The following is a 27280-nucleotide window of genomic DNA, read 5'->3' as shown; positions in this document are numbered from 1 at the left end:
TTCAGTGTTCAGTGTGGAGGCTGCTTGGAGGCTGCTTGGAGGCTGGGCCGAAGAAACAGCCAAAAAAACAGCAAGGAGTTTTTAAAGTCTCAGTACTCAGTTACCAGAGGCCTGCGCCACCCACTGAGCCCCTGATCCTATCAAACACAAACACAGGCCAAAGTGGTTTATTCAATAACACAGGCACGCCATAGCCGCCTGGCTGCAGGGATATGCAAAACCAGGTCATTTTCAAACCTCCATACTTTTTTCATACTTCTGTCTTTGTGTGTGTGCGCGCGCGCTTGTGTGTGCAATTGCAAAAGCAAAGTTCTTGTTTTGGCATTAGTTGCATTTTTAGATGGAGCTTAATATTTTTTCCAATGCACAGTTACAAAACCCCAAGATAATAAACAGATTATGGTTTTAGATTTCATTTGATTCATGCATGAAATCTATTGAATTAATTAGATGCATTTTGGGATTATTTGTTATGAATTCATTTTAAAAACCAACAGTTCTAGCAGCCATGCTTCGTTTTCGTATAAAAATTTAGCAATAATAGCCTTCCTTCTGGAAAGAGTGCTTTGGGCGGTTTTGGGAATCATGTGTTGCCTTCAGGAAAGAGAGCTCTGGACAATCTCTGGCCTGCTCCAAAAGTGCTTATACTGACCCCATTATGGGCGTATAAACGTGGATGCTTAAATTAGAGCTGGTCTGCATTCACATGTCATTGGCAATACAAGCTATGGACTGTGAGAGGGACCATGAAGCTGTAATCTAGAGTAATCTGTGTGTGTGTGTGTGTGTGTGTGTGTGTGTGTGTGTGTGTGTGTGTGTGTGTGTGTGTGTGTGTGTGTGTGTGTGTGTGTGTGTGTGTGTGTGTGTGTGTGTGTGTTCATCTCAGGCACTTGAGTGATTTAACTTGGCAGTGCCACTATCTTATGAAACATTTTGTGTTTCATAACTTTATAAAAAAATAAAAACATTGTAGTGAATCATAGAGAATTTTTTTTTTCAAACATATGTAGGATGCTTAAATGCATATGTGCATATTAGAGAAGAGAAGGAGAGAGGAAAATATTCAGTGAAACATAGTTCATGCATGTGAACATTTTTCTTTCACAATTGAAGTCAGTATATTTTGCCCTGGATGTGTAAAGGTCCAAATCATGTACTGTAGACTATCATAATAGAACGGCCATTCTGGAGTCTGGACAAATATTTATTTTAGATAGCTCATATATGGATTTCATATAGAAATTGGTCCAGAACCTACTGAAAAAGCTTTATCTTTCACACTCCGCCTTGGGCCACTCAATGTATGCTTTTTCTTATCTCACATGGATAATAATTATATGATAGGCTACTGCTCTATGTCACGGATGCAGGCAAAGGAAAATTATATTTAAAAAAAATGTTTGAAAGGGAAAAAAAGTTAATAGAGAAGATTTGATTAGTTGTGTGAGATGTAGCGGAAACCCTGAGTTTGTCTTTCTTGTTAGAAAGGGACCATGAAATATAACTAATTGGCATCCCACCAATATTAATAACGTTTTTTTTGTTTTGTTTTTTGTTTGTTTGTTCATTCATAAATGAATAAAGTTATCTTTATTCAGAAAACAGAAAAAACAGTCTCTCTGTTGTTGTTGTTATTAGTTGATTTGTGAGGTTTTAAATCCAGCAACTTGAAGAGAAATTGGATTTTGCTTGTTATTTTTATAATTCAAAAATAAAGAAAGAACTGTAAATAATGAACGTGTCTAGTTGTTTCCTTAACCAGCTACTTCTGCCTGATTTGACCCCTAAAAAAGTATTGCATTGGTGTCAGGCCAAGCTTATTCAGAAATATAAATCATTCCATGACCTAAATAAAAATAGTTCATTTAGATTTTATGAACATGAGGTGCATCTTTGTTAAATGTTGAACTTTTTGATGTTGAAACTTGACACACACACACACACACACACACACACACACACACACACACACACACACACACACACACACACACACACACACACACACACACACACACACACACACACACACACACACACACACACACACACACACAAACACACACACACAAACACACACACACACACACACACACACACACACACACACACACACACACACACACACACACACACACACACACACACACACACACACACACACACACACACACACAACTTTGCCTGTAGATCTCTCTTCTGTATTTCACACGTTTCTGCCTCAGATCCTCTCTCTCTGCGCAGAGCCAGGCAGGGACAGGAAATTGAGAGCCGACCTGGTTCTGGTCTGGCCTCCTAACCCTAAACTGCAGAACCGCTCGCCTTTGAAGATGGGAGAAGGATCACATGCAATTACTTGCGATATAAACCACGTTCTGCAAAAACAGATCCCCTCTCTCTCCTCTTCTCACTGAGGGCTTATATTTTTTTTCTTCTCAAGAATTATGAACTAGTGGGAGAGTTGTTGACTCGCCAAATGCAGGGAATTCAATATACAGTAATCAGGGAGAGAGATTTTGAAACAGTTGAATGAATCGCACTATAAAAACATCCCACCCATTCCCTCCAGAAACATGCAGAAAAAACACAATCACAAATTTGATGAATTCATTGCCCATAATAGTTATTTCCTATTATGCATTATACCTTTCTCTTTGTACTTTTAGACTTTGTTAGAAATATGAAACTGTCACACCTTTGTGCCCAACATTCTTGTCTCTTTTAAAATCAAGCTGTGTATAGAAAGTGTCTATCTGTATAGTATAGCCTTTATTTATTATTTCTTTAATTGTTTTCAGACAATACATATATTTAATTAAGTTTATGTTATGTTTAGATAGTTTGACTGGTAAACAAGACAAAAATATGATTAATAAAATTATTTTTTCGGTCTACACAGTTATAATCATAGTATCACTATGATTAAAATTAAGGACAGTGTTGTTCTGTGAAGCATTCAGCATGTTGTGTGCTGTGATACAGTGCACAAAAAGAGAGCCACACGGGATCCGTTTACTCACAGATCAATAAATGCAACATTTTAAAGGGCACTGAAATAGTACCTCAATGCCGCAAAATGCAGCCTCGAAAGTAATTTTTGAGTAATTTAGCTAACATAACGAAGTTGACCGAGATCACTGAATAACATTCAAGTCACAGGAGAAACAAAATACAAAAAGAACTGAAAGAAAGCAGTGAAATAAAAGTTATCTTTCTTTCTTTTCCTTCTTTTGAGGAGCTCAGTTCCTCTTTTTTTCCTGCTCCTATGTCAGTCTAAATCAGAGCCAAAAACACACGAAAACACATGCAGTCTTGGTAAACTTATACTCGACGTTACTTGCAAAGCAGAGGGTTCTTCGTGAAAGAAGTAGCTTTTCCCTTAGTCTCCTTTCTACTCTGTCTTTCTGGCTTATATTTAAGGAAAAGTTTGTCTGACCCCTGGCCAGACTCACACGTTTCTCAGTCAGGTCCGTGTTTAGTTACATGTGAGTTCAGCCAATCTATTGTTACCATTTTGACCAAAGTTCAACTTTACATTAAGATAGTTTATAGAGAGAAATGAAAAGAGCAAAACAAGAAATTAGAATCCATTTTGTTTTGAGCAATGTAAAAGAATAAAATAAACATAATCATAATGACTGGTATCTCAACATGGGAAGTCAATGAGCGCCAGGAGCATTAACTCAGTCAGACGGCCATATAGCAGTGGTCTGGTCAGTTGACAGTGAGACAAAGCTGCTCGGCACGAGAGAACAAGTGTGTTTGTGTATGGAGCTAAAGCCCTTATCTCCAGCCTGTACTGACGCCATACTCTTCCTGTCTCAAATCTCCTCCATTGATTTACTCTCTCCACTCTGCCTCTCCACCCCTTGCTCTTTCTCTATTTCTCTTTCTCGCTCTCTCTCTCTTAGTTCAGCTCACCCCGAGGAGCCCTGCTGGCCCCTGTACTAGTCTTCTCCCTTTCTGTCCTCTTACTCCCTCTCTGCATCTCTCCTGTAGATTAGATGTAGTCTTTGTACCCACTGACGTAAATACTGATTGGCACAGATGCACGCAAAGTCTATTACTGCTGATGGGACACGCCTGTCTCTGGTTATGCAGGTTTACTGATGAACGCAAACTGATGAACTTGTAATCTTCATATCTGCCTGTCTGTGTTTGTACATCTCTGTCTCTGTTTTTCTTTCTTTTTTTTCCCTGAATCGACTTCAATCTCAGCAGCGCGCTATCGTTGTTCATGTTTTTACCGGTGTTATTGTAATCATTTAGTCTTGTGTACCACTGTGAAGATAATAGTTTTGAAATGACTTGGCATAAGATAACTTCATTTGCATCGACTGTGCTGCACAAATGCGAAGTGAATTGCACGCTAAGTAAAGTAAACTCGTTGTTTACTCGCACAAGTATGAGCTCTATCTCTCTCTATCGTCTAGAAGTTTATGGCCTTCTCCGTCGGCGCCGCAGGCACTCTGAGACTAGACTAAAGTACAATCAGCTACAGCAACAGAGTGGCCTGATCTCACTGAGTTTCTCTCCCTTTCCTCTGTTTTCAGCCTACTTCCTTCCTCGGGTTCTCAGATATTCTCTTTTCCTCACAGAGGCAACAACAGGCTTTAAAAGCACATTAAATGAATGGAAGGAGTCAGCTTTGCAATGCAGAGACTGTTGTATATTCAAAGAGGAAATCTTTGAATTGCGTACTCCTCAGATATGCTGTTTAGTTATACAAGAGTTAAATTATAGATTTTGAGTTTTTTTAGAAACAAAGAAGTTTTCATACAAACATACAAAAATAAATTTAATTCAATCTCTGGCTTATTTAAAATGACAAATTTGATGGACACTTTTATAATAAGAGTGAGTTGGTCTAGCTTTTCAGTTACTCTTCTTGCTGGTTACATTGTAATACCAGTATGTCACGGTTTTGATGTGTTCAGTTTAGTTCTGTGATCTTGTTTCCCCCTGTCTTTGTGATTTTGGTTTAGTCCTGTTAGTTTTTCCCTGTCTGTTTAATTAGAAATTGCCATCACCTGTGTCTTGTTAATTATCCCGTTAGTCCCAGTACATTTAAGCCCTGTGTTTTCCCTCAGTGTTTGTTGGTCGTCGTCCATGTATGGTTGTGTGTACTGAATGCCTGGAGTTTTTTTCCTTTGTTCCTGTATGTTTCTGGAAGTTTCTGGAAGCTTAGTTTGTAAATAAATGAACTACAATGAAGTTCCCGTGTCCTCGTCTTCAGCAACCTGCACAAACCTGACAGAATGACCAACCCTTAAAAACCGAAAATGAGCAAGGTGAGAAATAATAAAAAGAAAAAGGTGAACACCATGGAAACACCTATCCTCTTTCAAATATGATCGCTCACTTAATATGCGGGGATTTACCTGGATCTTTATGATGACGTGACCTGGGAAGAAGAGGAACTTAAACAGAGTTTTTGGGGTGGATTGAAAGACCCTCTTGCCCAGATACTTCTGGTAAAAGATCTTGATCTGTCTTTCCTGGAGTTTGTGGATCACACGCTATGGGTGTGTGGATCCAACTTCGTGGTGGAAGATCTTCCACTCCAGCCAGTTCCGAGTCCAGTATGTCCTGAGCCCATCGTCTATCCGCCAGAGCCAGAGCCCATCGCCTGCCCACCAGAGCCTGAGCCCGTCACCTGCCTGCCAGCGACTGAGCACGGTGCACTTGAATCTGCTCATGAAGACACAGTGCTGATTGTAGTGTCTACGGCTATTCTGTGTGTGGACAACACACACATATCAATTATGGCCCATGAGTCCAGCCACAAGTTTCCTGATATGCTGGTCCCGTCCAGCCCCGAGTTTCCTGATGTGCTGATCCCGTCCAGCCCCGAGTTTCCTGATATGCTGGTCCAATCCAGCACAGAGCCCGCCGATCCTGCGCCAGAGCCCGCCGATCCTGCGCCAGAGCCCGCCAGTCCTGAGCACCAAGAGTCAATCTTTGTGACTGTCAAGTTCCCCATTAAAAATTTGGGGGGGGGGCAGTACGTCCTCTGAGGGGACCATGGAGGTTGTGACGAAAGGGTCCTCACCGCCATGGCCACCCGAAGGGTCTTAATCGCCCTGGACGCCCGAGGGTCCGACAGCTCCGCCCTGGATGCCCGAGGGTCCGACAGCTCTGCCCTGAATGCCCGAGGGTCCGACAGCTCCGCCCTGGATGCCCGAGGGTCCGACAGCTCTGCCCTGAATGCCCGAGGGTCCGACAGCTCCGCCCTGTCATGGTTTTGATGTGTTCAGTTTAGTTCTGTGATCTTGTTTCCCCCTGTCTTTGTGATTTTGGTTTAGTCCTGTTAGTTTTTCCCTGTCTGTTTAATTAGAAATTCCCATCACCTGTGTCTTTCAATTATCCCGTTACCCCCAGTACATTTAAGCCCTGTGTTTTCCCTCAGTGTTTGTTGGTCTTCGTCCATGTATGGTTGTGTGTACTGAATGCCTGGAGTTTTTTCCTTTGTTCCTGTATTTTTCTGGAAGCTTAGTTTGTAAATTAGCTTCATTGAAGTTCCCGTGTCCTCGTCTTCAGCAACCTGCACAAACCTGACACAGTAAGTGTAAGTTGAATCATTCACAAAACTGATTCATTTAAAAACATTGAGTTAAGAATATAACTACTGTTCCCAGAAACAGGGAAATGAGGTAGCCTACAACACATGACTATGGGATATCGCCCTCTTGTGCCATCTGTATAATGGCCAAACGATCTTAATGCTCTTGACATTGGTAGTTAAGTAAAGTTTATTTCTATAGCACATTTAAAACAGCTTGCGCTGACCAAAGTGCTGGACATAGTTGAACTGGCCACAGGGTAATAAAACACATGTAATAGAAATACATTTAGTTTAGGCTAAACAACATAACATTATGTCTGGTCAAACGGCCATAAGCAGTCTACTTGCGATTAAAGCGCAACTAATACGAGTAATGCGACATACTGCCGATTTTTACGCTACGCCATTCCGACCTCACAAGTTGCGTAAGTTACGCAAGTAGACTGAGAATGGCCATTTGACTGGAAGCTATAAAGTTTTAAATATGAATATTTTTCATACATAAACTCATCGCTTTGCTTCAGAAGGCCTTATTCCCCCGGAGCTGTGTTCTTTATGATGGATGAATGCACTTTTTTGAGCTTCAAACTGATGGTTGCAATCCACTGCCAAGATCAAGCTCGGCAGCGTCAGGGTGTTTATTAAAGGACAAGTTTGGTATTTTACACTTAAAGCCCTGTTTTAAGATCGTTTCTGATGAAATAGAACGGTAAAGATTGAAATTTGGACACATGCTGCTGGCCCGAGAATTTTAGGTTTCTGTGGTAATCATTCATAAAACGCATTAAACTTTAGTTTACAAAGATGTGAAACTCACCGAGTGGTCTGGGGTGTTCACTGATATGCTCACACAAAAATCGCTGCAAAAGATGCTTTCCAACAGGTGTTTTACCATTCATTGTAATACTGTGGACCTATTTTTCCAAACGCCTCACACCCGTACATTCTTCCATTGAGAGCTTGAATAATAGACACTCCAGCCCAGTTGGTGGCGATAATGCACCTTTGCCAATTCCAAGCAAACCACTGTTTGGATTGCGTAGCCTACGATGCCGCAACTGCATACGACTACAGGAAGAATACAAACAACCCCATTTCCGTTTCCGGCGGCGGAGTAATACCGTACCTCACAGAACATCCAATACAAGTCAATGGAGTTGGACAAAAACTACGATAAAACCTGTTGGAAAGCATCTTTTGCAGCGATTTTTGTGTGAGCATATCAGTGAACACCCCAGACCACTCGTTGAGTTTCACATCTTTGTAAACTGAAGTTTAATGCATTTTATGAATGATTGTTCCAGTGCATCTATGAAACCATTGTGGAGCTACCACAGAAACCGAAAATTCTCGGGCCAGCAGCACGTGTCCAAATTTCAATCTTAACCGTTCTATTTCATCAGAAACGATCTTAAAACAGGGCTTTAAGTGTAAAATACAGAACTTGTCCTTTAATATAACTCAGATTTTATTCGTCTGAAAGATAAAAGTCATATACACCTAGGATAGTTTGAGGGTGAGTAAATCATGGGGTAATTTTCATTTTAATGTAAACTACTCCTTTAAGACACCTTTATTCACGCCTCAAAGTTCAATGACGCATGACGATGTGGACGGGGCCACCTCGTCAGTAGTATGCGTCATTACCTTTGTTCAGTGTAGCTCTTCACCGAGCCTCCGACTGCGTGGGGCTCAGAGGTGTTGTACCTCGTTTCCCTCCTTCTGGGAACAGTAGTTATACTTATATGCATAACTCAACGTTCCCATTCAGTCGGTTCACTCAGTACAACACATGACTATGGGAAATATATTCACACCCCGCCATGTCGCTGAACTAGACGGAAGGAACCTGCATCGCCATTTATCCCTTTTCAAGAGAAAGACGACCCCTGGTTAAAAATACCCTGCAGTGAGCACGGACTGAGCTACCGTCGCAGCAGTAACGTCTAACCGGTAAACCGGACAAACGTGTGCGGTGCAAGCGTGCTGCACAAGCCCTGAAAGTGAAACGTCTCGATCGCCCCCCGGTGACCGGTCCTAGTATAGGTCATAAACCCCGCCTCCCCATGTTATTCAAGGGGACGTGATACCAACTAAACAATTAAATTACACTTCACATATCTTTTTTCCAAAGATAGTTTCTGTCATGTAGCCTACTGTAGTTTTTATCATGCTGATGTAATTTCAAGTGTTTGTTTTTAGTTAGTTATTTGATGCTATAAAAACGGCGTTGTGGCGTCATGATTGACAGCTGTGATTGACAGGTTCTCTGAGCGAAGTAGTCACTGAGGCACCAACGGAATTTTTTTTCGGGATCTTTGGAGGACTGAGGAGATTGGAGCTTTAAATTTAATATCTACATTTCTATAATTAATTATTTCACACCGACATTGTTCTGCAGTAGAATGTGCTAACCGATCTGGCATATTCGATCAATCTTTGAGTTTTTTGCGCATGCAAAATAATTGTGAGTTTGCCAAATTTAGCAATTTTTTGGCAAATAATGCCAAATTGTGAGTTGTTTAATTGTTGTTATATGAGTAGGCTACTCGTATTTTCCAGTATAGGTCCTATATTAACACATTAACACATGTGTTACAATTTAAATATGACTATGTGGTTAGTAGTTGTATTTACCTTATTTTAACGAAATACTGCAATCAGCAGACATCAAAATTGGAACAGAACGGAGCAGACAGGCCACTTAAAAAAAGTGCAGGGGCGTGTGCTTGCGATTGATTCAGCGAGATTGAGGGCGGGGCGTTAATTTCGCGGCTTTACTTCCTGCTTACTACTGCGTAGGTCTGGTCCCAAAATTGCAACTGCGCAGACTCAAGTCCCAAGATGTCAGCGCCATATCGGGACAATGGTGGATTCACTTCTTGCCAATGGTAGAGAGCGAAGGGGCGTCGTCCATCTTTTTGCAGACTATGGTGCAGTGATGCCCAGCTGGCATCCGTACGACAACCTTAAACCATGGCCATGACATTTCTATGCCCTCATAGAGTGCACACACTCCTCCAGGCAGAACCAACTCCTTAAATATAGACAGCTTTTCCAATGGCGGTATTCGAATTAGCGGTGAAGGTCTTTGCGTGTTACTGTCTTTTCTCGCGGCAAAGTATTTTTGGTTAAATGCAATACATTTTCTCATATGTATTTTCTCGTTATTTCATCTGACTCCATAAATGAAAAGGCTTTAATGATATCTGTGCATCATTAAATGTGAGCGAATGTTTTACTATTCTTTTAAACTCTTGAATGCAAATAATGTCAAAGTCAATTAGAATAATCAAATGTCACAATTTAATTTGTCAGGTAAATGTATCATTATAATTTCATAATCAATTCAAGGACAATCAATGCAAAACATCAAATGCTCTAGAACAAAGAGGAAAAAGTTTACCCGACAAGAAATGCGTGAGGCTGAGAGTCTCGCAACTCTCAGCCTCACGGGCCGATCTCAGATATAGAAAAGGCCCTGAGCGCTCGCTGCATTTCATTATATACCCAGACCTCATTTCAAATCTAAATATCATTCACAGTGGAAATTTACCTGTAAGTCACCATTTGCTAGCAGTGGAAAATTAGCATTCAGTCAAATGGTTGAAGGTGTTAACTCAAAGACACACCCTCCAGTATTGGAGGGTGTGGAAGATATTTCTAAACTTCCTAAGAAGTTTATTACGTTTTGGGTTTACTTCTTTGGGAATGAGACATTTGTACCAGTCGTACCGAGACATTTCAAATAATACCAAATATGTATAAAACTAGATGATAATCATTCACATTAAACCATTTAGATTCTTGTGTGAGTTTGGGAGATCTCTGCCAGGATGAAAAATGGGGGAGAGAAATGTAGATTAGGATGAGGGAGGTGAGACCTTCGTCTCAATAGTGCATGAGGGGGAGTTCAAGTGTTAATTTCCTTTGTTTTCTCAGAGAGTGGCCCTCTCTTAAAGTCCTTCAAGTTTTTCCAGTCTGACAAATCCAATGCGAAATAAGATGGCAGCTCCCACTGGCCGAGTTGGAAAACATGACAAAAAGGCTAGTCAGACAAGCGTATAGCCTGCATCTGCCCAGTGTACCTGCATACAACTTGCATAAGGGACGAAGGAAGGGCATGCAAATTGGATGAAAAAGCGATATACCGAATGAAAAACACCATCTTGCTTCACTGATGCCAGTACCAACGACAGGCCAGCATCCTTATATTCAAGGATTATAAAGGCTCAAATGTAGGTTCACACATAGCCTTCAGACCTTCCATCAGGTCAGGACTGCACCATTAAATCTTATAACGAGCTTAAATACGCCGACCCCCTTAAAGCCCAAAGTATACTTGAGCTGTATACACCGTCCACGTGCAATTTACATCAACAGGAGGGTCCACGGTGTGTGTACAACAGCGCATATATGAGTGACTTGTTTGCTTTGGAAGTCCACTTGCAAGTGCTTTGCACGCGAAATGCGTCTTTCCATGCTCACGGCCAAAGTAGTATACTTTTAAATGCTCGCAAACTCAACTGTGCGCAAGATGGAGCGGAACGCGGTAGTTCCACGACGGCACATGCACTGTCCATGTGACATAATCATCAGCATCTGGAGAGTCCGCAGATGTCCGGTACAAAAGTGCATGTGCAAGTGATAATGAAGAGGTATTTATATGGCTCGTTTCCTATTTACTGCTGTACACCCAAAGCGCTTTACAATCATGTCTGGGGTATCTCCTCAACCACCACTAGTGTGCAGCATCCACTTGGATGATGCTACGGCAGCCACAGTACAACGGTGCCAGTGCGCTCAACACACACCAGCTATAGGTGGAAGAGAGACCACTTGAAAACAACATCCACAAAGTGCATTTGCGCCGAAAGCGTCTTTCAACCCACGCAGCACAAGGAGTATACTTTGAAAGGCTTGCGCTCTCGACTGTGCGCGAGAGGGAGAGGAAAATTAAGTTTACCTGAGCCTTTAAGGAACCGAATGGCAAGCAGGTGCGCACTTTGGTGCAGCACCATTAATGCCCTTATGACAAGCCAAAATGGCTGTTCAATAAACTTAAAGGGTGTAATGGGAGTGACATTCCTTCTGAAAAGATAACAGTATCCCCTCAATTAGGCACCGATGCGGCGATACAGATCTTTGCCCACACCAAGCTTCAAATAAATGCTGCTTTAACACAATGCAAGCGCTCTGTATTATAGCTACAATCAGATTCTCCCTTTCTCAACAGGTAGGCCCCTAGAGACCACCGTTCTGGCCGAGGGTGCAGAACCTGCCTCCTGCCTGGGACAGCAGTTCCCTGCATAGGGAAAAACATCATAGCGTACTTAACATCAACATCAAGATGCCCATGCTCCCGCACCATGTCTTTGTTGCAGCAAGATGCCACCAAAATCAGTGACAGACCCTTTTGAGTACAGCAAATTCCTGGGCTATACATGCGACAGGGCATCCACCCCAACAGGGCACTCCTGTCCGTAATCAAGAAAACAGCGGGTGGCGCATGTTTTCTCCAGATTCAAAAAGATCCACATCGGCCCTACCGAAACACACAAATGTACAGTATATATATCCTCAGACCATTCCTTGTCTGCATCGAGCGAGACAAAATCATCCCACCTACAGTCAATGTTCCGCTCAGACTCAGGGCATCTAGAGGAAACTTGTCGTGAACACTACACCGATGCTTCTCGACCTCCACACGATCGTCCCAACTCTCCGTGGCCTCCAAAAACGGCGGTCACCACATTTGGATTAGCACCCGAAAACAGGAACGGACCGTGTTGGGCCACTGCCCTGCTTAGCAGGTGCTACACGCCGCTCGAGCGGAACGATAGAGCTGCCGGCAGTGCACAGTACACATGCATTGGGGTTGGAGAGATCCAGCCTATCGTGGACAATTCCAAGCACACTGGACACTGACAGTGCTTGTGAGTATACTATGAACACTCACATGCCATAGGACATGGGCAAGAACTTATGTTTAGATATGTGTCGTGAAAAGGTTAATATACGAGAATTTTTATGTTGCTTCAGTCATGATGTCCATTGTAGTGGACAAGTAAAAAAATTAGTTGTTGGCAAAATCTTTGTTTTTGAGATGTTGATTTTCTACATTCAATTGTACATGGAAGAAGAGCTATATATATATAATATATATATGAAGTTAATCTGATTGAAATTCTTAAATCCGGTTAAAACTCATATAATCGAAAACACTGAAATTGTAATATTTATAGAGTGAATTTTACCAAACAGTACACGTTGCCATTATTAACAATTTTTAGAAGAAAACGTCACAATCTGCCTTTTTTAAGGATATTCCATAGTTGTTGTTTTTTATGCACATACTCCTGCCACGTAGAAACATCTGTCACATTAACTCAGCAGACATTCATTTAAGTCTCTGGCTGTCTCCTTGTCTTCACCATAAATGAGGTTTTCCTTGCCGAAACTCTGTTTTGACGTCCAGAATCTTCCACAGGAGACAGATTGCACTGCTAATGTCTGTCTGTGGCTACAACTTTCATGCTACCATAGACCACACCAGCAGTCACTAATAAGCAACTTACAATAATGCTAAAACATCTTTACATTGTGTAATGTAATTATTATTTTTTCCTAAACTCAATCCATCTAAGCTCAACTCAACTTATTAGCCATACTCACCCTTTTGAATGTTTTATTTTTTTGTTTTTGTCTCTCTAGTCTAGAGAATCTAAGCAGTATCCAAGTTCCATCTAGTATGGGCCCAAGGAAAGGCCTTGAGGGGATGTGAGTGCCGTCCTTTCTGTCTCCCACTGTCTTGCCTTTCTCCCTAAAGTCCATTAGGAGTAAGGGGCTTGTTGACATGCTATTCCTGTTGGGTCTTGCTAGACCCCATCAACAGGACCATGTCTGTCTGAACTGGGGTTATTTTGGGTGCTAGTTTGGTGCTGGTCTCTCCGTCTCTGCTCCAGACCTCTGCTGATAGATTATCTAAGAGACTTCATGGGAGTAGCTGCAATTATTAGCCTGACGCCATGCAGGCTACAACAGTTATCACTCCCTCTGATAAGTAAAGGGAGAAAGCCTAAGGATTCTGCCACTGAAGTAGGAGTGTAAGAGCAAATGCAGTTTGCTCTTGATGTTAACAATTTGCAAAAGTTTGCAACATTAACATAATGGGCAAAATCTTCATCATTCTGAATGTCTGTTATGTCCGCTACATATCATTCACTAGTGCAGAAAAAATAATGCTTAATACAAATATCAAATTCACAACGTAATAAAGAAATATCATATGGTTTTGCCAGACTTCTGACTACACACACACACACACAAACACACACACACACACATGTTGGGTTTTCATATGGGGACTTTCCATAGAGATAATGATTTTTATACTGAATGGTATATTCTATCCCCTAACCCTAAAACTACCCATCACATAAAACTTTCTGCATTTTTAGATTTTCAAAAACACATCACTTAGTATGATTTATAAGCTGTTTTTCTCATGGGGACCAAAAAATGGCCCCACAAGGACAGGGATTTTGGATGATGCAAAAAGACAAACGTAAATTCTATATTAGCACTCAATTTAAGCTTGTAGAATTTAAAGTGTAAATATCAACATTATAAAAGTAGGTAAAACTATTCACCTTTTCTGATACTGGTGCTCACATCATGCTCTTGGGCTTAAATAATTAATACAGTTATTTTATTTTTTGTGGTTTTCCAGCTGTATTTTCACTGTTTTATCATTGCTTGTGTTGTTAGGTTCAGTAACTTGCCATTTTGTAACATTTGGAATTTACTTTCTACTCAAAATGACACATTCATATCATAAACGATCAATTGAATGTTACCGTCATACATATTGAGATCTCTGTGTTCATGTGCCACTTTATTTATTTTATGTGATATCTACACAATATGTATTGTATCAATTACTTGGATATGTTTAAGCGTACACTTTAAAAGTGTGGATTAATTCAGTGTTATATTGTTTGAGTAAAAAGTATTGTTTAGGAAGCTTCAACTAAGTAGAAATTACTCAATCTTTTACTGTATGGCCTAGTTAAAATTACTTATTTTCTAATTATAACTAACTAGCCTTAAGTAGAGTTTACGTAATTCCATATGTGAAATTAAATTGACAAAAAAAAAAATATATAGGCTATGCGTTGCAAAAGAAAAATTAAGAACATTTGCCTTATTGTTTCAGTGAACCGTGTGTGTGTGTGTGTGTGTGTGTGTGTGTGTGTGTGTGTGTGTGTGTGTGTGTGTGTGTGTGTGTAACAAAAAAGATGTAGAATAAACTATTAAAGTTAAATGAAGTGAATTCGTCTTGCAGTTATTTCAATAGTTTATGTCAATAGTTCATTTAAATTATAAAAATTTACTAAATAAAAATTAAGCTAATGATGCAAAGATTTGTATTTTTCCCCAAAAATACGAGTGTCGTACTATTTGTCTTACTAGCGATATATCCACTTTGAGAAGTTAGCAGTTTGTAATAGCGAACGTTTTTTTTCTTACAAAATCACAGTCATTACAGCAGTAACATGTTCGTGTCTTGCAATAACTTTTTTTCGTGCACAATCACAATCACTGCAGCCATAACATTTTGGTTTCCTGTCGCAGGCACAGAGCGCGCACACACAGAGGTACATGTTGCTCCTTTAAGAGTTCGGAAACTTGATACTGTGTTTGCGCAACAATCAGCGCGGCTCGCAGCCGCCAAAGTGTCTAGACGAGCACATGATGGGAATCAACCAATGGCTCCACTGCTCTCCTCAGGGGCCCCGTGTGTGTGTGTATCTGAAGAAGAAAGAGAGTGAAACGGTGAAAGAAACCATCGAAGAATCCCATTAATCTCGCACGAAACACGGAACGAAACCTCAAGACATTACATGTCCATCTACCTACCCGGAACGACCACTTTGCCGTCGCAACACGATAATTTTCTTCCGCGAGGAGCGCGTTAAACGCCAATAAGGATTATAGTGAGATCCATTCATGTGCTCGGCGACATTAAACAGCTGCAGGAGGTTTTCTTGAAAAAGGAGGTTTGTTTTGGGAATTATTTTCCTGCATATCGTGCATTTCGCGTTGTTTATCAAGAATAAAGTTGATCATGTTGACGGGGAATGTTTAGAAAGTGGATGCACCGCTCCCTGCGTAGTGCACTAGGATTACAGCCATCCCGTTGCTACAGTGTTGATATATTGTAGCAGTGGAGTCTAATGTTGGGCTTTGCTCAGGCTCTGCTCGGCTGTGCATGTGAGCACAGATCATTGATGTCGGACAGCGAGCGCACGAGCGTTTGGAGTCTCCGCGGTTCTGACCAAACATAGAAAAAACGGATGCAAACTGTTTAAATTGTCGTATGTTCAGGACGAGACGCTCGGGTCTGGTTCGGCGACTCTGGAGAAGCCGTTTGGTCACCGCAGGTAAAGAGGGGGGCGATGGAGGTCCGGATGACTGGAGTGACAGCAACCCAGAGAAGGTCTCCAGAACGGAATACGCACTGGGAAACAATGCGGGCTCTTGCAGCAAACGCGTAGAGGAACGCGGGGAACCGGGGGTCCTTATTGAACAGGATGGGTCCCTCGACGAGGGGAGCGAAGGCAGGACGGTGACATGCTGTTTGTTTAAAGACCTCCCCAGAGGCAAAAACCGACTTGCTTGTCGCGTGGAACATAGGAACCACAACAACTACAGCAGTTTGAGTGGCAGTGAACTGAAAACTGGTGCCGTGACCGAACAAGAACTCAAGAAGTGCACTTATGCGTTTCTCAAAAAGTTGAAAGAGAAGTCTCTGGATGTTTTACTGGAAGCTGTGGAATCTCAAGGCGGGATGCCCAGTGGATGTGTCCTGGTTTCGCAGACTGAAGTGCGCATTGGAGGTCAACTGGTGTCTCCACAGTACCTGTTATGTCGACTTTTCCGCTGGTCAGACCTGCGGCTCTCCTCTCTCCTCAAACCGCTCTTTCACTGTCAAAGCTTCAGGGCAGAGGACAGCCAGACCCTCTGCTGCAACCCCCATCACTACAGCCGCCTCTGTGGACCAGTCAAAGATGGTAAGGAAACCCTGTAAATGTGTTTAGTCAAGGCAATAATGACTTTATTGTTCAATCTGGTATGCTTTTGAATTGTAATAACTATTTCCTTTCAACCCTGCTGAAAAAACGTAACTACTTTGCTGTTTCTTCCCACCTATCCAGGCTGGTTTGTTTGATGCTTTATGAGCACTTTTTGGAAGTAAAAGAAAAAAACATCTTAGACTGGTTTAATTGTTTCTGTTGCATCAAATGAGGCAAAACACAAAATAAATCCTTTGAATTAATATAACACTTTTTCCCCCTTTTTTTCGTGAAGCCTGGGTGAATGATTGGGAGGGGAGTTGGACAGTGATACTCCTGTTCAGGAAGTGGAATTCCCAACTAGACTCCCTCTGGGATTCTCAATTTCTCCACTCCCTCCCTATTCACAAAAAAAAAACTGCCCTAACATTGTGTATGAACAGTTGCAGATTGAGAACAGAATTGATTGAACAGTAATCTTAGAGGAGGGTCAAGAAAGAATATAGAGTAAAAATGTAACATGCTGGTTTAGTAACTAAACCATATCAAAAATAAAAGTAGTATGACATGCGCTGTAGTCCTAAAAGAGAACTAGTCATGCATACAAATGGTCACTACAGTCCAGCACTGATGTCCTTTAAGTGGTTTATAGTTTTAAAGCAAAGTCTGATACATTAAGTGTTTTACATATTTTTCCATCTGAAGTTTTTATTCACTGTGTCAGCAAAAGTGTTTCCACCCTCTTTAATAATGAGATTCAGAACTGGTCACTTTTAATTGGACTCCTTGCATTCTTGGCTCATGGTGACGTTCATTGTCTTTTTGATAGATGGCTCTTCTTCACCTGTAATTTCCATACCAGCTGGTAACATTCTCATTGGCTGTAAACATGTTGGAGAATCTGTGCCAAATGCTTTCGCAGTGTTAGATCTTTAGATCTAGGTCTGGTCAAATAGGTATCAGAGATGTGTTCAGTTCTGTAGGTATACTCAATCGAAAGAAAACTCCTAACTCAGTTCTCCCTATTTTCAGACACACCACCTCCTCCATACTCCCATCTCCCCCCCTTACCAGAACACAAGCCACTGAGTAAGTCATTTAGTTTTCCTCAGTTCAAGTAAGCAAAGATTCCTTGAAATAAAGTATGATGTTTTTGCTCCGTCATGTTTTTAACTGCAGTCAAATGGAGAAAAGATTGAATTTTATGTCTTGTCATTTTGCAGATTCTTCCCTCCCAGTGCTGCCTTACATAGAAACCGAAGCCACACGTTCACACTGTGGTATGTCGCAGGACTATTCAGGTTGGTGTTCAAGTCTTCAGTAAATTAATGCATTTAAATGGAGGAAAAGTATTCAATAATTACTGAGACTTTCTGGTTGATCCTGATGTGTATTTACACTACTGTTCAAAAGTTTGGGTTGCCATTCAAAAGTTCAAAATACATTTAAAATGTTGCAAAAGATTTTTTATTTTGAATCAATGCTGTTCTTTTGAACTTTATATTCATCAAAGAAACATGAAGAGAATTGAACATGGTTGCTACAAAAAATATTAAGCTGGGCAGGTGTTTTCAACATGAATAAAAATAAATGTTTCTTGAGCACCATATTAAAATGATTTCTGAAGGATAATGTCACGTGACACTGGGTACGTTTACATGCACACCTTTTGTTTAAATCAGAATGAATTAATTCTGACTGAGGAATCCGACGGTACTGTTTACATGAATGCTAAATAAATTGATCGGGTTGATGTTCGCGTTTATAAGACACAAGCTATGACGGGTCCTGACTAGGAGACAACGAGCACATAAACTGTTGTGCCGTGCTGCTTATTTTTATCAATCAGTAAAAACACCCCTTCCCGTGCCCAAAATAAAGTGTCTGTGGATGAGAGTTTGAAGTGAGGACTGATGGGACTTAGTTCTGCTCCACTTCACAGACGATGAGTGGTAGGAGAATTTTAGAATAACACAAAAGTCATTTATAATACTTTATTTAACTACAACTGCAGCTCGTTTCGCATGTCATATGTCATTTCACTTGCACAGTCCTTTCCAGTTTCGGTTTTCAATCAAATTAAGTGTTTACATGTCCTCTCGATCAGATTAGAAAAGGAATAAACCACCCCTTCCAATCCGATCGAAATTCAATTCGGATCGAGCTCAATCCGATCGATTAAGGCGTTTACATGAAGGCTTTTCAGTCTGATTGATCAATCCAATTACTAAAGAACTATTTGGTTGTATGTAAACTGAAAATTCAGCTTTGCCATCACAAAAAATAGAAAGTTATTTTATATTGTAATATTATTTAAAACTATTCCTGTTTTTACTGGGGGGGGGGGGGGGGGGGTTGTCAAACTTTTGAACGTTAGTGTATGCCGAATGTGATGCTTTGGTTTGGCCTTTGCTGTTTTCAGAGCTGCTAATTAGGATAAGATGTCAAATGGTTTTGCTTATCCATGCTATTTTTGTTAGCACTGGTCAGCTAAGCATTCCTCTCTCTATCGTGCATATAATAACCTCCCCACGTAAAGTTTCTGTGCTTGTTGTATGGTTGTTGTATGGTAAGGAGAAGCATGTTGTCTATGTGCAGCAGACATTTGTTTTGTTGTCTTTTTCTTTCTTTATCTTTTTCCTTTAGTCCAATTATGTACCCATGTGGTTTTAGTTCTCTCCATTTCATTGCTTCTGTGTTTAAATATATTTTTAATATGATGAAAACGTGTTACACCTTCTTCGGAATATTCATTCATCAATATTGACTTTCTCCAGTTTGATTATGATATCTAGATGAGCTTTATGCAAACAGCTAAAAGACGTCATCCAGCAGCTTTACAGCACTGGGTCAAAATTAGATTATGAGCAACAATGGGCAGTCTTGTCAGGATGCTGACTGGGGGACTCAGGGCCTCCTGAGCTCTTATCTGCTGTGAGTCTTACAGTCCTGCACTGATTATTACCCTGCATATAAAGCTCTGAAGACAGGAACAAGATCCTTTTGGTGTGTCGCATACGTTCTTTCCTCCATTATATTCATGTTGATGCTTCCTGCTGAGTTTTGCAATGCAAGCCCTGGCATAGCCAGCCAGTCGCATTTTAAAATAAGGTTTAAATTACAGGCCTCGCTGTGGCTTCCCCTCTTCCTGACAGAGCGCAGGCCAACACGCAATTTAACTAATGAAATCCTGCCTGTCTCTGCAGAGATTCTTTGCAGATGTTGACAAGGAATGACTCTATCAATTGTTGGAAAATTATTTGCCCCCGCTTTTTAAGGGACACTCATGTTTTTTTTTTTAGATCTAGTCATTTTTGGGTTTTTTTGTTGCCTGATTTATTGTAATTACGGTTATGCACGATTGTGTTTGTTAGACAAACAAACACAATCGTGCATAAACGTAATTACAATAAATAGTAATAGTAATAATAGTATAATAGTATATAGTATACAATAATAGTAATTACTTATTTCTCTCAGTGTCTCCTCAGTATTGTGACGGGGAGAAATCATTTTGCTTTCTCATCCTGACAAAAGCTGTTAGTTTCATCTTAGATATAGGGATCAATATGCAGTCAATTCTCTTACCACAAATTCAGCATCCAGAGGAATGAACAACAAAATGACTTGCAAATGAAAGGCAGTTCTACAAATATTTCCCCCAATTTAAGGATTTGTGCATGTATGCCTGACTGCCATATATTAGTTTACTAAAAATATACCATAGAGAGACAGTTCACCCAAAAATGAAAATTCTGTTATTATTTACTCACCCTTATTCCAAACCAATTTGACATACTCTCTTCTTTACAACACAAAGGAGTGATCTTTTTAAGAAATTCTGAAGTATATGGGCTCCAAAATAACATTGTATCCCATTGACTTTTATTTAATGGATAAAAAAAGTCAGAATATCTTTGTTTGTGGTCCACAGAAGAAAGGAAGTCATACAGGTTTGAAATGGAATGAGGGAATGATGATCAGTACATGATGATCAAATTTTTATTTTTCAGGTGAACTATCTCTAGTAGTATAGTATAGTACTACTCTTTAAGTAGTACTGATCTCTTTATCAGAGTATAGATTTAGATGCACAGAAAGAAAGACGTTGGCTTGCTTTTGGAGCCAAACTGTTTGGACCGGTGCTATTGTTCTAGAGCTGTGAAAAAACTGGAAGTGTTCTAGAGTTCTCTGGTGGTTCTTGTCGTGGCATTTCCATTATCACCCCTCTCTCTAAGCTCCCCCACCACTTACTGGCTCGGTGGAAGGGTCTAATATGTGGAGGGAGATCTAATATTTGGCACAGCAGGACAGACAAGACTCCATCCTCTCCTCCCCCCTCTCATTTTGTGGTGTTGGTTTAGGCTAGGCACACAAGCACCAAGCATGCTTTTGCAGGCACTAACAACTGTGCATGCAAAACAGTGCATATGAGTAACTTAAACTTAAAGGAGATACTGAAACCATCATTGTCATACACAATAGCAAGGCTTGCAGAATTAAACTTGGCAGCAAAAAGCAAATGTGTTTATTCCTTATTTCAATAATTTCCATGTCTTCGCCATAAGATTTAAGAAAGTTAAACTTCAACATTAATGAGGCACCCTTTAAAAAGCAGATTGTTTGTAGTCTTTTCCAGTGACTTCTGATAGGTCTTTTGCCTGGTTTTCCCTTTGTATCTATTTTAAACCCAGAAAAGAAAGAAATGTAATTTTATGCAAATATCTATGGAAATTCTGATATTCCTTTTTGTCTTTTCCATGCATATCTGTTTTTTATGTATTTGGAAGGACATAGCCTACTAAAGTCAGTGGCCAGAGAATCCAAGATGATGACAGTGAATTTCCCAACCCTTCCGTACAAAACGTACTTTATTAACAGTGTGTCCTCTGATGTCTGTTTGGGCCAGAGAGGGTTGAGACTGAGCAGAATGGGGGCATAGGCCCAGGGCTTTAGATCTTCTCCCTCAATAGAGCCTGTGAAGCAAAATAATGCCATCAGTCTGTGTTTGACTTAATCAGACTGGATAGGCTGGCGGCTGGGGGGTCAGGGGGTCGCGAGCCTTCACTGAGTGGTCAGAGAGCTGAATGCTGGTCCTCGGAGGGGGAGAGGGGGCCCCAGTCGGCCCCGCGCGGGGAGAGAGGAATGCTGAGGCAGAAGCGGGGGGTGTTAGAGTCAGAGATGACAGATTTGGGCCTGTTAGTGGGGGTCGTTGCTTCTTTAGTTTCGAATCCTCTCCTGATAGGATTGGAGATTTAGTGAATGAATGTGCTCTGTGTAACATCAAAAAGAATAAGGGAGCTGATATGAGAGTGGTCAAAACATTGACATTGCTCGTCATGACAGCACATTACAGACGAAATAAGTGTGGTAATGCTAGTGTGTTCAGAACTACAAGAAAAAAATATTCATTATTATTATCATTATTTGTTTGTTTGCCTAATAAGGACAAAGCATGTTAATGTTATAAAAGTTTAAAAATACACAATAGAGCTATATATAATATTCCTATAATCGTTGGTATATCCAGTATTGTAGGAAGATATATAATATAATAACAACAATAATAATAATAATAATCAATATTTTTTCCCCTAATCAGCATAAACAATTTTTTTGAAATATTTTATTTAATTTTACAATGAATTTGACCAACTAATTGTAAAAAATACTGCAGACAGCAGTTTTATTAAAAGGCTGTAAAAAAAATTTGGTATTGTTTTATATTGTGCTTTATGTACTTTGGTTTCATACATTTGTTTTCTCTCTCCTCAGATGCCAGTATGTCTTCACTCTCCTCGGCACAGAATCACTGGTGTAACGTGGCATACTGGGAGCTTCGTACACGCGTGGGCCGTCTGTACCCAGTTCACGACGCCTCTCTTAGCATCTTCTATGACCTACCTCAGGGTACAGGCTTGTGCTTGGGCCTGCTCCCCCTCTCTCCACGTTCCACTTCCGTCCAGCGCACCCGTGGCAAGATCGGACACGGCATCCTCCTCAGCAAAGAGCCAGATGGAGTTTGGGCCTACAACCGCAGTCAGCACCCTATTTTTGTGAATTCCCCAACTCTGGAACATCACCCCTACTTGAGTTTGACTGTGAGGAGAGTCATGCCAGGCTACTCCATAAAGGTTTTTGACTATGAGAAGTCGTGCCAAATTCAACCCCCCAGCGATTTGGTGCACCTGGAAGGGCCGTACGACCCAAACAGTGTGAGGATCAGTTTTGCCAAGGGCTGGGGACCATGCTACTCCAGACAGTTCATTACATCATGTCCATGTTGGTTGGAGATTTTACTCAACAACCACAGATAATGTATACACACAATCAAATGCAGACAAATACACTCTTACCACATACTGCACACACTCACTGCAAATGCTCAGACACCCGCAGCCACAATCCCAAATGTAATCTACAAATCTAAATTTAATATAAAGTTTTATATAAACGTATTATATGGAATACTTGTAAATACGGAGTCATTTTTACAACAATTATTTATGTATGATGCAATGTCTTTATGGATGGACAGAGAAAATAAAAACAAAAGAAATGCACTTTGGATTTCTGTGTGGAATTTACATTGAGTCTTGTTGTATACTATAAATTATATGCAGATTTTCAGCATGATCCAGTCAGTGCAGTACACACAGTTGATGCAATACGTAGCTGCAGATTTGAACAAACACATAGGACTATTAATCAAAACTTGAAAGAATATTTCTTTTTAAAAAAACGATAGATGGCAAAAAAATATTTTATTACTAGGATTAATATCAGCTAGGTGTTTTGTCTTTTTTTGCTGGCTGCTTTTTGAGCAAAAGCTAAACCTCTAATTTAATTTCACCCTTATAATCAATGCTGAGCTTACATTCATGAATTTATCACTGGGTCTTTTGTCTTTGCCTACAAAGATTTTATGTTTGGTTGAATTTTCATGAATAAAACTCTATAAATGTTATTGCATATCAAAAATATGTGTCAAAGTTGCTATCTAGAGATAATTTGAAGATGTCCAATTAGCTCAAGTACTTAATTTTTCAGTAGAACAGGGTATATAGTGTTCTTCATACAAGCTCAAAAATCACTGATAGTTTCTGAAGAATGAAGCGATTTCATTCCATTTTTTTTAAAGTACAAAGTGAACTTGACTATGCTCACACATCACATACAGTAAGTGTCACAGCTTTCCATTTCCAGTGTTGCAATACATCAGGGTCCAGGGAAGCTTTCTTTCAGTGCCTTTGTTTGTTCTAGAGGGCGACCGCGTAGTGGCTAGCTTACTCAGCAGTCTGCCTTGCCCCACCTCATCCCTTTTAAAACAGGACTCCCAGAAAGCAACATAGACATTATCCCTGCGCCATGAAGCCCCAGCCGCCCAGCTCCAGGCGCATTCTTCAGCTCTGTGAACATGAGCATATTATGACTGCGGAGACAGAAGAGAAAAACTAGCACCTTTGAACATTTATCTGTGAAGGGAAACGGAAAAAAATCATTCTGGAAACGGCCCCTTTGAATGAAGGCATTTGCATTGAGCTTGTTTGCCTTCTCAAGTGTTTATGCTGCTTTTCATGCAGGATTTTGATATATTCAACTTTTTTTAAATCATTGTTGCTTTCTCACACATTTCTCATGGTTCAATGGTTAACGTGCTTCTGCATAAAACAGCATAATCAACTCAAATAATATGGTCTGTTCTCTTACATGCATGAATGTTTTTAGTTTATATCTAATTGATCTCATTTGTCATGTTCTGGAAGCAGGATCTCTTTTGGAATGTCTCTGGTTTCTAGCTGTGGTGTTTTTAACTCCATGGTGGGCTGACCTCACAGTGAACTGGATTTCTGAGTGAACGTGGTGATTTTGGCTCAGCCAGTGCTGCTCTAATTCGGTTTCAACTGTACCAGATCTTACCAGTTTGGGATTTATTGTGCAACTTGCAAAGAATTAACTCAAATATTTGCCCTTCGTATAAACAATAGTTCATTTTCCTAGAGAATGTTCTATACACCCAGTTTGACTACAACAAGCTATAAATTCTAACAGTTGCCTTTTTTAATGCCTAATGTAATTGTTTATCTTGGTTTGGCAATATTATGCTCTGAGCTGAAGATACATTCGAATATCAAGGCAGATCGCTGAAGAAAATAAATTAATTACAACACTAGTTTTTCATATACTTCAGTTACTAGATTTTACAATCCAACAGCGGCTAATTTGAATGACTAGCTAGTAACTGACTAATTTGAATTTACTAAAACAATACATTTTTGTTAAATCCCCACTGTACGGTTATTGCTTGTTGAATTCATGGAATAAGCCTTTAAGGCTTGAAAGGATCGACCTACTTGAATCTCAATAGCACAATAGAGCTGTGAGGCCCTTAGGAAGAGAAGCAGATGCGGAGAGGCGCCATGATGACGTCATAAGACATTTAATTACATATCAGCTGATTTGAATTTATTTCCCACATGCCCCCCTTTCTTTCTCTTTATTCCCATACAGTCTCAAACACAAAATGGATAAATAAGAATATAAATTAGAGTAGACGGCACCATAAGTCATTCTGTCATCAGGTAATTATCTAAATATAATATTTAGCCTTTATTTTCTTTCACCCTTTTCCCTTCATTTAAATCATTCAGCAGCCCATATAACTCTTAGATTATTTAAAGTCCATGTATGTATGTAACGTGTCTGTGATGTGTGTAGATTTTCTTTGCGTGTAGGTGTACTGGTGTTTATTCCTAATCCTGTCTCTGTTTTGTTTCTTTAAGCACTATGTCTGTCAGCCACTGTAGTAATTATAGTGAGACTGGAAGCCTGGCTCGGGACGGCCCGCTCCTTAAACATCCTTCAGACACAACACTGCTAGACCCAGATCCAAAAACACAGCCAAAACCATTTCCCTTTCACTTTTTTGGGGAAAATCCTCTCATCTACGTCCCCCTCTCTTTTGAATCTCAAAAGCTAAACTTCTTTGAATTAGGTTACCCCAAACCGTTGGATGACATATTATGGCAGTGGTTTTACTTGCAGAGGAAAAATATTTGCCTTTGCTTTATCATATAATTTTGAATTATTATATTTTCATAGGCTTGCATGGTATTTTTTCCAGTATAAACTATGTACTTTACCAAAGACTGAGCCACTGTAGACCTTCCAGCATTTCCTGTCAATAGCTCTGCAGCAGAGAAATCAATATGGTCCCCATGGAGCCAGACACAGCTCTGCTGTTCAGCCCCAGTGTTCATCAGACACACAGTGATATATAAAGAAGACAATCCATTCTTCATTTTATTCCTAATGGGCTCAAAGTGGTGTGTGTCTCAGTGTGTGACTATTATCTTTTAGAACTATTTGGTAGTTTTTTGTTCATCACTAACACTTTCTCATTTGATTAACTAACTGAACTTTTTATGAATGAAAATCCAGTGTTAGATTTATTTCTATTCTATTCTGGATTGTTGGGTTAGAAAGTCTCTGACTATATATCAGTTTCTGTCATGCATATTCATGTTTTTTTTTTTTTTTAAACTGAAATGGCAGAATCAAATATGTGACGGACAAAAATTGTTTGGAAATAGGGCAACCATAGAACAAAAGATGTCAATGTCCAAATATTTAAAAATGTTAGAATTGACAGGTATTTTATGTAAAATTTTGAAATTTATTTCCTTTGTCTTATTGGAAATACAATATTTTCCAGGTAAAAGCCAGGCCCTTTTATTTGTGTTATTTAACATATTTAATTATTGCAGAATTTTATTCTAAGGAATATTGAATCTGTTTTTGTACAAGTGCAATGAATAAATGCGCACCCTCACATTTAGTCTAGAACTACAATAATCATCATATATACACAGCACACACAACGCCTCTGCACCTTTACTCTGGATTTCTCTCAACATGGAGACAGGAGAGCTGTCAGTCAATAAATGGAAAAACAAAGTAACTTGTGTTACGCCTATTAGAAAAAGTAACTGAGATATTTTTGTTGTAAATTTAAAAGTAATGCATTACTTTACTTGTTAACTGAAAAAAGTAATCTGATTTCGTAACTCGCATTTACTTGTAGTTACCCAACACTGTTTACTAACCCTAACCCCTTATTCTACTAACCCTAACAGTCCACTAATAGTTGACATGTTGCAATGTTATTGTTTAGTCAACAGAATGTCTGAAGGGGGCCGAATATTAATGTAATTATTACATAATGTGACAAATTTGATTCTCCACCATAGCCAGCCTTCTCCCACTCCCCTTACTCTTTTTCTCTATCTCTATTTTTTCACCTTTGCTCTCTCTCTCTCTCTCTCTCTCTCTCTCTCTCTCTCTCTCTCTCTCTCTCTCTCTCTCTCTCTCTCTCTCTCTCTCTCACTCACTCTCTCTCTCACTCACTCTCTCTCTCTCTCTCTCTCTCCAGGAGGATCGGATGTTCTCGAGTCTCCAGGAGGGCAGACGGACTGGCTCCACACTAGACTGGGCATTCGTACACACAGCCAGACATTTTCTCATCAGTTTTACTTTCCATAGCCTCAGCTAAACATGCTTGTTGCTAGCAAACATTCTCACACATATAGAGTAGACACACATATACACACACATACATGAGAAACCACATGTGTGC

General features: G+C 40.1%; 1 protein-coding gene across 1 annotated transcript; it reads left to right on the top strand.

The window, feature by feature from the left end:
- Positions 1 to 15211: 15211 nt before the first annotated feature.
- Positions 15212 to 23207, top strand: smad6a (SMAD family member 6a). The gene is made up of 4 exons (XM_077228749.1): positions 15212 to 16641; positions 17677 to 17733; positions 17868 to 17945; positions 22420 to 23207. Exons 1-4 carry the CDS (start codon positions 15948 to 15950, stop codon positions 22959 to 22961), a joined length of 1371 nt encoding a protein of 456 aa, XP_077084864.1. The 5' UTR covers positions 15212 to 15947; the 3' UTR covers positions 22962 to 23207.
- The last annotated feature ends 4073 nt before the right edge of the window (positions 23208 to 27280 follow it).

The sequence above is a fragment of the Siphateles boraxobius genome, unplaced genomic scaffold (genome assembly GCF_051911475.1).
Source record: "Siphateles boraxobius isolate OS27281-9 unplaced genomic scaffold, OSU_SipBor_1 130, whole genome shotgun sequence".
Lineage (NCBI taxonomy): Eukaryota > Metazoa > Chordata > Actinopteri > Cypriniformes > Leuciscidae > Siphateles > Siphateles boraxobius.
The sequence above is the reverse complement of the archived record's forward strand: the minus strand, read 5'-3'. Positions and strand labels throughout refer to the sequence as shown.

Excerpts from the sequence above, each read along its gene's own strand:
- smad6a (XM_077228749.1), top strand. The coding sequence starts at position 15,948 with ATGTTCAGGACGAGACGCTCGGGTCTGGTTCGGCGACTCTGGAGAAGC. Across the intron at positions 17,734-17,867 it reads ACCAGAACACAAGCCACTGA|ATTCTTCCCTCCCAGTGCTG; the intron begins GTAAGTCATTTA and ends GTCATTTTGCAG. Across the intron at positions 17,946-22,419 it reads TATGTCGCAGGACTATTCAG|ATGCCAGTATGTCTTCACTC; the intron begins GTTGGTGTTCAA and ends CTCTCTCCTCAG.